Source organism: Melozone crissalis, unplaced genomic scaffold (genome assembly GCF_028551555.1).
Source record: "Melozone crissalis strain CALT ecotype California unplaced genomic scaffold, PUWL_Pcris_2 ptg000005l_1, whole genome shotgun sequence".
Taxonomy (NCBI): domain Eukaryota; kingdom Metazoa; phylum Chordata; class Aves; order Passeriformes; family Passerellidae; genus Melozone; species Melozone crissalis.
Genome location: NW_026535783.1, coordinates 47,788,182 through 47,801,363, shown reverse-complemented (window position 1 = coordinate 47,801,363; position 13,182 = coordinate 47,788,182). Strand labels below are relative to the sequence as shown.

Below are 13,182 nucleotides of genomic sequence, written 5' to 3'. Positions count from 1 at the left end.
TTCACTGATGTCATTTTTGATAAGAAGGGAAATGATGAGACCACCGGTGTCCTGTGTTGCTTAGCAGGACGTTTTATGAGTTTGCCACAGACTCAGAAAAGCTGAGTTTGTTTTTCTTTTTGCCTTGTGCAAAAGACAAAAATAATGTATATTTTTGTTTGGGGAGAGAAGAAGAAAGAAACAATTTGTTATCTCTTGGGAAGATGATAAATCATCCGGGGAGCAGGGAGAGAGACACCATCATTGTCAAACAAAGAGCAGCTAATGTATGGAAACTAGGTACAGTGAGCATTTTAATGCACACAGGGCTAGATGTCTATGTCTTTTCAGGAAGCAGGATATTTCACTACATGGTAATTCAAATAATACTAGCCCATCACTTGATACTTTTTTGTTTGTTTTTCCTAGCTTTCAAACAAGCTGAATTCACTCTCCACCCTGATTTCCATGAGACTTGAGTTCCTGAGAATTCTCTGCAGCCATGAGCATTACCTCAATCTGAACCTCTTCTTCATGACATCTGCATCTGCTCCAGCATCTCCCTCTCCCTCCTTGTCCTCCCAGGTGTTTGTCCATTAGATAGATATTGCATGAATATCACATGAAGCACATGTAGAAAAATACTCACGTTGTTCTGTACTCAAATACTTATGTTAGAATGAGACACTGTTGGATCAGGGAGAAAAATTTCTCACTTGAGAAAAAGGGACAGAAGAAAAAAGGCTACAGGCGTGCTACTGCAAAACTGCATCTTCAGGAGTTAAAGCTGAATGTGACACAGACACATGCTTCCCTGGAAACATGCACATGCACGTTCACAGAAAATGACTGTTGGGGTAGACACATAAGGTCTAAAAGGAGCACAGCTCTGAAGGCCAGGTTACAGGCACACCCTTATGCCATCCACACAACCACAAATATGTATTTCAATATCTGTTTTGAAGAGTTATGCCATGAAGCAGTGCATTCTTTCCGTGTGTTTGCCTTCTACTGGAACTTCTTACTTCCCAGGTGAAAATAGATCGTACCACTCTCTAAGTTTGTGACTAACACACTGCAATTTTCAATATCCTGGAATAGTGAATTTTTGTTGAGCCTTCATGCTGCTTAAAATAGGATTATCATGCTTTCTTTTTCTGGTATTCTTTCTTCTGGGTTTCTCCCCCACAGTAGCACAGATCATGCTATCTTTGTCCATGATTCCCTGTGGTTTTTTGAACAGTGTTCTCCTTTTTATTTGAACTTTAAGATTTTCTGTGTGGAAACACTTAGGTGTCCTGAGTAGACCAAGCAATCTGCATCATATCTCATTTCTCCAGGAATTTTTCCAGTCTTGGTCTGATACTGACACAGCTCTGGCCTTCTTTAATGTCAAGACCTCCCATGATCTTCCTGACCACAGACTTCACAAACACTTCAGAAAAAGAAATTGTTGATTAGCACAGGACACACTATTTTGCCAGTCTTGTGCTCTCCTCTGCATTCTATGGAAATGGTTTTCTACAATGGGGCAAAACCCCTATAAAGACTGCTCACATGTCTGTTTTCTACCTCAGGGATCTTGCAGAGGTCAGGACTGGGTTGAAGCATTTCAGTGCAATGCTCCATAATTGCCACAATGCTTGGAGACAGTTGAAGCTAAAATAATGGGAGGTACAAAAACAGTCTGAGTAATGAACAGCAGTTCAAATTCATGGTTTCTTCTTTGAGTGTCATTGCCAAAGAATTGGTTGGATGCTAAGATGTGCTACATCTCATACTTTAATAATCTGTTGTCATAGGCTTGTAATAGTAAATAATATTTTCCTGAAGTTTTTCCTGGTACTAAAAGCAAAGCATCACAGTGCATTTGGTTAATACTAATCCTGGATGCCAAAGAGCTAGAAATATGGCTCTTCTGCTTATTGGGATAAAAAAATATCAGCATGGTTCTTGTAACTAGTCTAGCAAGTCAGAGCTTGGCCAACATAAGTTCAATTGATCTTTCCTTCAAGCAACATCATCAGCTCTTTTCTCCTTTAGGAGTAACCTACAGTGTGCAACCTGCACAAATCAATAAGGCTTTTGTGGCCCTTGCACGATTTAATGCATTAGCTGACCACCCTTGCAGTAATTTTGATCTGTCTACAGGAGTGCTGCCCACTTGAGTTAGACTTGCAGTAGAAATATGGTCTTGTGAATAAATCTTTTGAAATTTTTTAGAGATGCCAAACTCACTTAACTGGGTGCTCTACACTTTGTCATTATTTCATACAAACATAGTACAACCAATTCCTGTTTGTTTGGGGTTGAATGGGAGTGGGCCTAAGCATATGGATCCAAAATATGGGGCTGCTAAGAGACATGGGGTTCATTTGACCCAATATACTGGAAGATACCACAGTGTGGTATACTGATACTTCATGTGTTTGGGCTCTGTGGCTATTCCCAGGTCACTGACAGAAATATTGGAAGGAATACTGAAGAGTATAGATTAAAAACAAAATTTGAACTCATAAAACCCAGTAGCTGCAGTGGGAGTAGAGTTGAAGACTTATGCTCACCTGAGCAAGGGACAAGAACATTCCAGGTGACCTGTGGCACACACCTATGATTGGAGAAGCTAAGTTCACAGCACATATATAGCAGCAACTTTCCATTCCTGGTCTGGCTGTATATCAGTCACAGCCATAAGTCAGAGCAGTTTGAAGGCTGGAGTAAATTATGCCAGCTGCCAGCAAACTCAGCCAAGGAGTTCCAGGGCAAAAGGAAGCATGGTTCACATGTCTTTCTTGACCTTACTTTCATACTAGACATCATGGATGCTGAAGAACACACAGTGAACAGCTTCTGACACCTAAGTCCCTCTTAATGTAGAGGCACTTTCTCTGTGATAGCTAATGGCTGCCCAATAAGAACAAGAATGGAGAAAATTCTGACTTTGTGTCCTGTCCAAACTAATGAATACAGGGTAGGAATTTTATATCTCAAAAGGTGTAAAATGTGTTGCTTGCACAGAACGGAAAGGATGAGATTGCATACTAGCAAGCTTTTAATTTCACACACAGATGTCTTCCTCCAAAATATCCGGCCTACCTTCAAAGTCTGTGGTTTTCCTCTGGTAGAGATTTTCTGTTTGTTACATTGACTGTGACTGTAATCTCTTTAAGAAACATTCGTTTCAGTGATCATTCTTTAATACTTCTAATATATTTCCACAGAACTCCAGCTCCTGCTCTAGTTTCCAGGACCAGAAAATCACTGGTATGTTTGACCTCTCAGCTGAGTACCGTCAGCAGCACTTCCTGACCGGCTTACTTTTCACTGAATTGGCAGCAGCACTGGATGCTGACAGCGAGGGGTGTGTATCCTGATTTGCAGATTTCAGAACAGGTCACGCTGTTACTCTTGGCAAGGGCATAGTTTGACTCCAGGACAGTCCTGGTTCCCCCATGCTTTTCAGTGAGTCACTCTGCAACATAGAATGACCCAGTCATGGTTTTATATGCAGTATGTTCCTCTCAATTAATAAAAATATACTATTTGTGGTGGTAGTATTGGTTGAATACAGAAATTGAGAAGACAAAATTTCAGTTGCTCTTCCCTCTAAAACACCTCTGTCTTTGTCTGAACTTTAGCGTTTAGCTAAAATTTGGCCAGAGTTTGATACTTTTCCTCAAGCATCTCTCTTTACCACAATGAATTTTTATGAGAAATTTGAAAGACATGTATGCCCTTTGATTCTGGTAAAGTATCTTGGAGATTTAAGATACCTATCATTTGCAGGGAACAGGAATCTCTGCTCAGAATGAAAGAGATTATCAAGTGCATACTGGTGTTTATTATTTGTTTCTTTCACCTCCTTTCTATTTATTAAATCTTTGATTTATAAGTGATTCGTGCATGATCCATGAATGGAACTCATGGATGATTTCTGTGTTAACAGGATTAGCAAGGTGCAAAGAAAAGCTGTCAGTGCTATCCTTAGCCTGCTGAGTTCCCATGACCTAGACCCACGTTGCTCCAAAAAGGAGGTGAAGATTAAAATTGCAGCTCTTTACCTCCCTTTGGTTGGTATCATTTTGGATTCTCTGCCGCAACTCCATGATTTTACAAGTAAGACCTTTTTGCCTTTGAATTTTTCAACTCCTAAGAGACACTTGTCTAAATAATTTATCAAACATAAGAGATTCATCTAGTAAGAATATTTCTTTACATAGAAGTAAACTGGATTTTTACAGACAGGAAAAACTTCAGTGTCCTCACTTCATGAGAAAGTGATAGACCAGAGATACATCTGTAAGTGCTCCTGCATATCTCTTAGTTGCAGTTTTCTGACCTGCCAAATAAAGCTTGCAAGTTCTGCAAGAAATATATAGCTCTACATACACATAACAGTAGTGAAAATATTGATAGTGATACTGACATCACGTGACACCACGATTATAGAAATTAGATCGTATTCTCTTTTTCTATTGCTTTTTTGCTGCTATTAACATTATACCAAAAATTAATTAATTAAAGGTTTATACTTTGAAGAGTGTATTTTTGTCACTGATTCTGACAATATTTCACATTTAAATGTCTTAACAAAAAACTTACTGTTATGAAAGTGTTATTTGCCGCTTTCAATTGGGTAAGGTGAAAGGTGTTCATACATATAATACAGAAATATAAATAAATACATAAATAAATTGGCTAATTAGATCTCACACCATTCTTTTCATCTAAGTATTATCCGTATACCATAGATGAAAAAAGTTATTATGAAGAAGCCCAGATGTACCAGTTTGCCTAGGTTTTAGAGTGTCTTCCTTTGAGAATCTGTTACAAGAGGCTGTGATCACATTCTGAACACGTGTGGTCCAGCTGATCACTCAGCTTCTCTGAAAAACAGAACTTTCAAAACACAAAATGGATGCTCAGAATCAGACAAGATTTTTACAAAACTTTAGTGTAAATAACTTCATTTGCTAAAAGTGATGTCAAGAACTAGCAGGGAATAGAAGCAGTTAGGTGCCTGAAATAAAACTTGTCTTTAAGCCAGAAGGCAATACTAGATCTGTCAGCTCTTAAGAGATTTACATTCTTTGTTGAATATTACCAAATCCATGTCTAGTTCTGTGCGTATCCTCTTGACTGAAATTAACTAGAACTGGATGGTTCCAAGTCTTACAAAGTACTGGCTTGTCTTTGAACTTCAGAGATAATCTCATGCTTGCTACCACCTTTTATGTATTTTATGTGTTTGAATAATTTGGCAGACTTTTCAGATGGCTCAGATGCCTGTGATTCCTCTTGCTAATGCTGTGCCTCTTTCACTGCTTGGTACAGCCAAACAGTCTCAGGGATGGAAGTGCCAACTTTTTTGCTCAGTCACAGACCAAAGGAAAACTGTGACACGTGAGCAGAAGCAACTGGATTACCCCTGAAGTTCCAATGGAATATTTTAAATTTAGTTTCAGATATCCGCAGTGGAAAGGGTCGCACAGGAAACCCAGAAGAAGAACAAGAGGCTTCAGGTGCAATCAATCAAAACGTGGCCCTTGCCATTGCAGGGAGTCAGTTCAACATCAGGAACTCTGGAATACCTCTGGTGTCACTGGTATGTTCACCGCTCTGCCAATCTCTCCTTTCTTCTATCTGTTTTCATCTTCCTTCTTTCCTCCTTTTATCCTTTTTTGCCACTAACAGCTACAGACAAGAGAAACTGCATTTCTGTTTTGTCCAGCCCTGACGGAGCTCTCATAGTCCTTCTGTCATCTCCTATTCTCTTCTAGTTAGTTAATTGCTATTTTACCATACGTTGTTCACTTTTTTCTCCCACATGCCTATTTCCATTTCCAAACCAAATCTAGACTCATTTCCAGATCAGCAAATGCCACTGTGGCAGCCCCACAGTTCCAGTCTTACCTGAATCCATGGATCTAGGATTCAGATGTTTCTTTTTCTCTATGTATGGTCTTTCCTTATATGTTTTGGTTTGTTTAATCTACTATGCAATTTGGCTGACACAACTGCATGGCAGGGTGGAAGCAAATGATTACAGAATCTTTTTCCTACATTTTTATATGGAAATTATTATACAAGCATGTAGCAAACTGGAGCTTCTCTCAGTCTTTCACTTGTATTCAACTGGGCCTTTCACTAATTACACATACAGTCAAAATTACGATAACTATCACCTGGAAGAGGTCAAATTTACTGAAGTCCAATCCTGAGATTCGATTCCAATGAAATTTAAATAAGATTACTTTGGCCAAATGACCTTCCTCTACTTTTTCTTCTTTCAATTGACATTTACTTTATGTGTTCATAGCCCTACAGACAGACTGCCACATTAGGTCCTGATACTACTCGCAACCTTTTGATCTGTTTCCTCTGGATTATGAAAAATGCTGATCAGAACCTAATACAGAAATGGATTGCAGACCTTCCATCCATGCAGCTTAACAAGATTTTAGACCTCCTCTTCATTTGTGTTTCATGCTTTGAGTATAAGGTAAGTGAAACAAGGCATAGTTTTGTTGTCCTGGTTTGGATCAATTTTTTTCTTTAAATTCCAGCTGTCTGGGGGAAATCTGTTATTGACAATAGTTAAATTAGCACTTATCTAACATGGACAGATTACTTCAGACAAATAACTGACAATAGCCTTCAAGCAAAATGCTGCTGAAACTTTTGAGGAAGTCCTATGAAGGTATCCTAAGTAGTTTAATTATTTTCTTTTATCTGGGTATTTGAGGGCTATTTTTGGTGGGACTTATACCGACAGCTCCTGTAAGTACTAGACAGGACACTAAGGATGACCCTTTAGTTATGAGCAGGACTTGATGTCAGCACTCTTCTCTCTGAGAGGGTCTGTCTGAAATGGACCAAATAACCTTCTCTCTGAACTTTAATTTCTTTCTCTGTAGCACAGAACTACATCTTCGTTTCTATTAGCAGTGCATCTTGTACCTCATTCCTCATTTGCAGCACTTATTAGACTTTATATATAAATCAATCAAATTCACTGCTTTCTGCCCCCTCTACAGGCCTCTCCTGTTGTATCTCATTCTGGAGATATAATTTGGTCTTATGATCAAAAATGGAGGCACTGGTGATGATTGCTTTAACTTTACTTCCAGGGCAAGCAGAGCTCAGATAAAGTTAGCACCCAAGCACTCCAGAAGTCACGCGATGTGAAAGCTCGATTAGAAGAGGCTTTACTGAGAGGAGAAGGTGCCAGAGGAGAAATGATGAAGCGCTGCAGAATACCAGCTGGTACTTCATGTCATTGCCCCCCATGCCTTTTGAGAGGAACTCAAGTGTCTGTAAACATAAATGAGTTTGTTGGGTTTGTGCACACTGTCCATTTTCATCCTTGTCCATTTCACCCCCTTTGCACCCACAGTCCATTCCTTTGCAGACCATTCTTGGTTTTGCATGGATGAAAATATCATTAGGTTTCAACTATCCAAGGTGTAGCTAGGACTGAGTTCCTCTCATGTGAAGAATATGAAGCCAAGAAAGAAGTTTCAAGATGTTCTAAAAAGTTATGTTAGTATCTAATTAAGAACTAAGAAATGTTATCCAACCTATCACTAAAAACAAACTGTTCATAGCAAAAAAGGTTGCTTCATTTAATAAATGGAAAATCTGTGCAGCTTTTTTGTAGACATTAAGCAAGTTAATGCTCTAAAAATCCTAAGTAAAAAAAAAGTGATGAGTCTTTTTACTAGAGCCCTGAACCTGTAAATTGAATGATTTTAGTTCTGACAGACTGCTACAGAAATATATCTCTTTCTTTTGTCAAGCTGTCAGACTTCAGGTGTCCCCTTTTGTTTTAATCTCTCTGACATATGTTACACTCTTAGGGAATGACAGATCAGCAGGGGTAAATGAAAATTTGCGCTGGAGAAAGGAGCAGACACAGTGGCGGCAGGCAAATGAGAGACAAGACAAGTAAGTAATTTAATTAATGCACATTGCTTTTATTAGAACCAAGCTGCTTGGGGTTTTTATGTTTTGTTCTTGCTCCTAGGATGCTTTATTAAAAAATCAGTAGTTTCATTCCTTTCCCTCTTTTGTCAAAGACAAAGAAAAATAAAATGTTTCTGTAGCAGAAATATCCAGCTGTTACTATGACACAACAAAGAGGCCACAAGAATGGAGGGAAGGAGAATTTTAAATTGCTATCTACACATTTTCCCTTCTTATTAACAGTGTGGCAAACATTAGTTAGTGTAGGAGTCCTATAAGAGGCTTGCTACATTTATTTTGTTGTTGCTCTTGGCTCCACAGTACATACAGTACTGTGGTATATGTTTTGCCACATTAAATCAGCTAAGCTGGGTTTGACATGCTATATTAATATTGAGAAGTTCTGCTAGCAGGAGTCAGGGAAGATAATGCTTTGGGATTGTAGCAGCAGTCATAAGATACGTGTCATACCAGAGAGGATCCCTTCAGCATGTGGATCAGAGCTCAGTGGTTGCTGGAAATAGCCCAAACACCTGTAAAGTTCACTAAATTTGTTCAGTTCTTACTCTTATTGGGATTTCTGCCCTTATTATAGCACTGAAGTTTTGGCAGTCCCTTTTTTTGTGTTGTTGCTTTGAGTCATTGTAGTTATTAACCATATGACTTCCCTGATTTCCTTTCTTAGCTCTCCTCAGAATTATATGTTTGTGCACTAAAGAATGGCTCTTTGCTCCTCTGGTTTTATTTTTGGGTAAACGTGTGTAGCAGAGCAGCTACACACTTTGAAGTCGCTCAGAAGCATGATTGTGAGGGTGTTGCTCCAGCCATAGATTTACACCTTAGGAACTTTGGCCAAAGTCACAGGATCTTTAATCTCAAGCTCTAGAGAGCAGCCTCTAGCCAGGCAACAGCACTTTTTGAGCAGTTTAGGAAAAAGAAAAATGTCTCTTTGCATTGCTGACCTGGATGTGTGAAAATGCAGTTTTGTTAGTAGCTGCTCCTATATTTATTCATCTGCAGAGGAACTGTGTTCCAGACCTTGTTCTTAAGTCTCAGCTAAGAAGGTATTTGTGTAGCCTCACCACTATCTCTTGTCTTTCATCATTATTTCAGTTCTCTCTTAAATGTCCTGGGACTCTGCTGTATGGACCTGCTGTCTTTTCTTGTCAACAGTCTCAGTCTCTATAAATTGCCTACATTAAACAATGCTTCTATGGCACTGTAGCAATTTCCACTTTGGTCTAGTCTACTTTTTACTTTTTGTTTTTACTTTTTTTAATGGAATTGTCAGATCGGTTATCTGTTACCCCATTTCGGAGTTTTGTGCCCTGTTACAGGCAATGCATTCAGAAATTACAACATAGTTTACTGAACAACTGAAAGATACTAAGTAGCCATTATGCAGATGACCATTAAGGAAGAAAAGCATCTATCCCAACTGTCTAGAGGCCTAGTTTTCAGAAGTCCCCTTTGTGACTGCTCTTCTATGATAGCAGCTTTCCTAATTTCATTCCACAGTTTTTAAGAAGCGTTTCTGAACACTATTGTCATTATGGGATCATTCAGAATGGTATGCATTTGTATTCTGGCTTTCCTTAAACAGCAAGTCATCTAACTCTTGGGATACACTCTGCTTGCTTTAATTAGAACTCCTTTTGCAGGACAAAAGCTGAACTAGACCAAGAAGCTCTGATCAGCGGAAACCTGGCAACTGAAGCTAACCTGATCATTCTTGATATGCAAGAGAACATCATTCAGGTGAAAAATATTAGAGGTGGCTTAGTTCCAATCCCTGCTCTCTCAGAAGCCAGTGGAAGAAAGATTAATTTTTCCTTTTGTTTCTTAGTGCAAATATTTTGAGATCTTCTGTAAACTTGTGTAGTGTTGAATAGAAAAAAAAATTCATAGGTAGGGTGGAGAAAACTTCATGCTTGAAAACCTGTTAGTAGAAATTCTGAACTCCTGGATTTCTCATGGGCTGAAGAGCAGAACTTCAGTTCCTGTGTGCCAGTTCATTGCAGAATTACCTCATACAGTTACTGTTTTTCTCCTTCCTATGTAGGCCAGCTTTGCAGCAGAATGCAGAGATAATCTCTTGGGAGGAGTTTTGAAGGTCCTGGTAAATTCTCTTGGCTATGATCAGAGCACAACTTACCTGACTCATTGCTTTGCTACACTCAGAGCACTCATTGCCAAGGTATGCTCTTGATAAACTTTTGTTTTCATGCTTACAATCAAATTAATAGAAAAGCATGTGTAGAGCAGGGCTGTGTCCATTATTTTTCTCTGACATTTATTAAATATATTTTGCATATGTAAATACAAATTACTATCTATAGGGTTGTTACAGGATTTCTGCATCTGTTATAAGGTTATTTCACTGACCACACAAGATGGAATAATTAAATCTGAATAATCTTGTAGGTTTAGCAGCCTGCTCTTAAACATATAAGATTTACCAACAAAAAAGTAAGCAATTCCACATGTTTTATTTCAAATACATTCTGATTTTAGTTAGGAATCTTAATGCCAAGAACTGCACAAGAATTCTGTAAAATCAAATTTAAGTTGTTACATCAGCAAGGCTAGTTTCCAGTCAGATGGGCAGCAGAGAAATCAAAACTCATGAGACATTGAGGGCACCATTTTAGATTTCCATTTCTAGGATGAGTTTCAAAATGCTAAGTAGATTCTAAGACATTGACAGTTTTCATCTTTGTTCTGCCTGAAAACCAAGCCAAATCCTCATCTCTCTTCCACTTCTGTATCACCAATTTAAAAACTTCAGATCAGAAAAGGCAGCAACAATAAAGGAAAAAAAAACCTAACAAAACAAATAAAACCTCACAAATTTCAAAACATATATGAGGACAGAAATTGACCCAAAGTATTTTTTTTTAATAATAGAGGTCATAAGGAGCTGGGTGCTTCATAAGGACTCTAAAACCTTTTTAAGATTCATTCTCCTGCAAAGAAAAACAGCTCCACTAAGGAAGAATGCATTAAATGTTTCTTTTCCCTAAACTATTCTAAAATACAAATACGAAACAGGATACTCCTGTCCAGTTAATACCTGTCTGCTCTTAAATGCAGATTGGCTGACAAAGCCTAATTACAGGGTAGATACCTGAATAGTTATGAAATTAATAATTATGTTTTCATCTTACTTTATCTTTAAAAGCTAACTTCCAATTACAGTAATGAATTTTGTGAAGCAATTCTTATTCTCATTGAAATAGATCTTGTAGTTAAGCTGACTCTGTTCTGTATTTCATGAAGCAATCAGTCCAATTACTTCTATTACACTGTAGGCATATAGATGTTATTTTACAAGTAAAAGTGATAAAACCATCTGCCAGCAGGCTTGTAATATAAATTAGACACAAAACAGTGAGCGAATGAACTGAAGAAAGGCTGAGAGCTGGGAAATCGGTCTGCAGATTGGAAGCAATATCTTGTGTTCACTGAGACAGCTTTATCAGTCCTGTGTGTGTCGATGTGGTACTGGTGCATGTGTGCTGTCTCTGCTGAGAGTTTCTTTGGACAGACATCCTGCCCCCTGAGTTTACTGCCTGCCGTGTGCATTGGTACACACTGTAAAGGAGGGTCTGGCAGGAAAGCTTGGCAGTGCAAGTTTTTTCATACGCCATAGGAGGAAGAACGTATTGGAGGCCTGGGGAAGGGTAGGCATTGGTGCAAAGAGTTAAAAATTGCTCCATATATTTAAGGAAGTATTTGCATGCTTCATCAATCATTATGTATTCTGAAAATAGCAAATCTCCATGCTTCTAAGAATTTTGCAATATTTTATGTTTTCAAAAACTCCTGGAGCCATCATACTCTGAGTTTATTCTGTCACTTTCTCTTTTTTCCAAAACACAAACCCTTCTTTTCAAATCCTTCTTTCTTGTAAAAAATCTTAGAAATGGAATCTGCAACATCACAGAAATCAGAAATGTGAATAAAAAGATGTATAAAATGTAGTTTTTGAAAACTTTGGACTTTTTGTGAACCCTATCACTTTTGTGCACTAAGATAATGATGTTTTAATGGCTATAAGTAAGAGTAATAAATGTTTTCTTCCCTTTCCCTTAGTTTGGAGATTTGCTGTTTGAAGAGGAGGTTGAACAGTGTGCTGACCTGTGTCAAAGAGTTCTCCATCACTGCAGCAGCAGCATAGATATTACACGGACTCAAGCTTGTGCCACTCTTTATCTCCTCATGAGATACAGCTTCAGCTCTACCAGTGTAAGATTTTGAGAGCAGCAGTATATTTTGTGCCATCTTTTTTTCTGATCAATTGAAACAAAGACTGAAGTTGCAACAGCAAGTAGAATGCATCTGCAGTCACCTGGTCTGCTGTTTCACACATTTGAACCAAGAGAAGTGCTAGAAGTGCAGGGGGAAAGTGGCTTTAATTATTGTTCATTGCATTGATTCAGGAAACGTGACTCAATATCATCCTCCAATATCAAACAGAGCAGCATTAGGCCTCTGACAGCAAAGACCATACAATGCATAAGCAATACCCTTCACCTTGTCTTTTTTCTTTCATTCCTGTGTCAGAACGACTCAGTCTAGTTCTATTCTAATGTAATTGCAACTTCTGTATACTCCTGTACACTTGTATTAATAGGAATTCTTCACCAGCACCTTGGTCTTAGGACTAGGTTCTGATTTTTACCACACAAGTGGAGCAAAATACATACACTATGCATGTAGATTATTAATGTTCTAGCATAAAAGCATATGCATTAGCATTTTGGATAGCATCTGATCTTGCACAGAATTTCCTTCACTAGTTATTACTTTAAAAGCCTTGGATATGTAAAAAGTGTAAACTCTGCAGAAGGAAAATATACTGCAGGCACACCATGATCATCAGGGCGTAATGCATTACCAATTGAAGCTCCCAGAGGCCTTTTGCCTCCGAGATTTGTTTCCAGAATGTTTTTCCAGTCATTCTTCCTCATCTGTTCCTGTGTGTGGTCTGATCCACACACACACTGGCCTGTGCAAAGGGGGAAAGGGGTGCTTCTGGCTTTCTCCTGTCTCAAAATGCATGCATATTTCAAGGAACATTCTAGCTCCAAAGTACAGACATGTCAGATTAGGGATCTTTGGCTTAAGTGGGTAAAACATGATTAGGTTTGATGCACCAGGGGCCAGTTATGTGAGCAGTGAGTCTACTGCACTCAATCTGGACAGGAGAAAGTGGGTTTGCTTCATAGAGGAGGT

At 38.5% G+C, this 13,182-nt stretch overlaps 1 protein-coding gene across 1 annotated transcript in view; it reads left to right on the top strand.

Annotated features, from left to right (window-relative positions):
• DOCK8 (dedicator of cytokinesis 8) overlaps positions 1 to 13,182 on the top strand; it is a 64,132-nt gene that overhangs the window by 37,087 nt on the left and 13,863 nt on the right. Inside the window, exons 25-34 of the mRNA XM_054283466.1 lie at positions 409 to 564; positions 3,201 to 3,340; positions 3,926 to 4,095; positions 5,439 to 5,584; positions 6,299 to 6,481; positions 7,110 to 7,245; positions 7,839 to 7,926; positions 9,606 to 9,702; positions 10,007 to 10,141; positions 12,040 to 12,192. Coding sequence (XP_054139441.1) covers positions 409 to 564; positions 3,201 to 3,340; positions 3,926 to 4,095; positions 5,439 to 5,584; positions 6,299 to 6,481; positions 7,110 to 7,245; positions 7,839 to 7,926; positions 9,606 to 9,702; positions 10,007 to 10,141; positions 12,040 to 12,192 — 1,404 coding nt within the window. The remainder of the gene's footprint in view (positions 1 to 408; positions 565 to 3,200; positions 3,341 to 3,925; positions 4,096 to 5,438; positions 5,585 to 6,298; positions 6,482 to 7,109; positions 7,246 to 7,838; positions 7,927 to 9,605; positions 9,703 to 10,006; positions 10,142 to 12,039; positions 12,193 to 13,182) is intronic.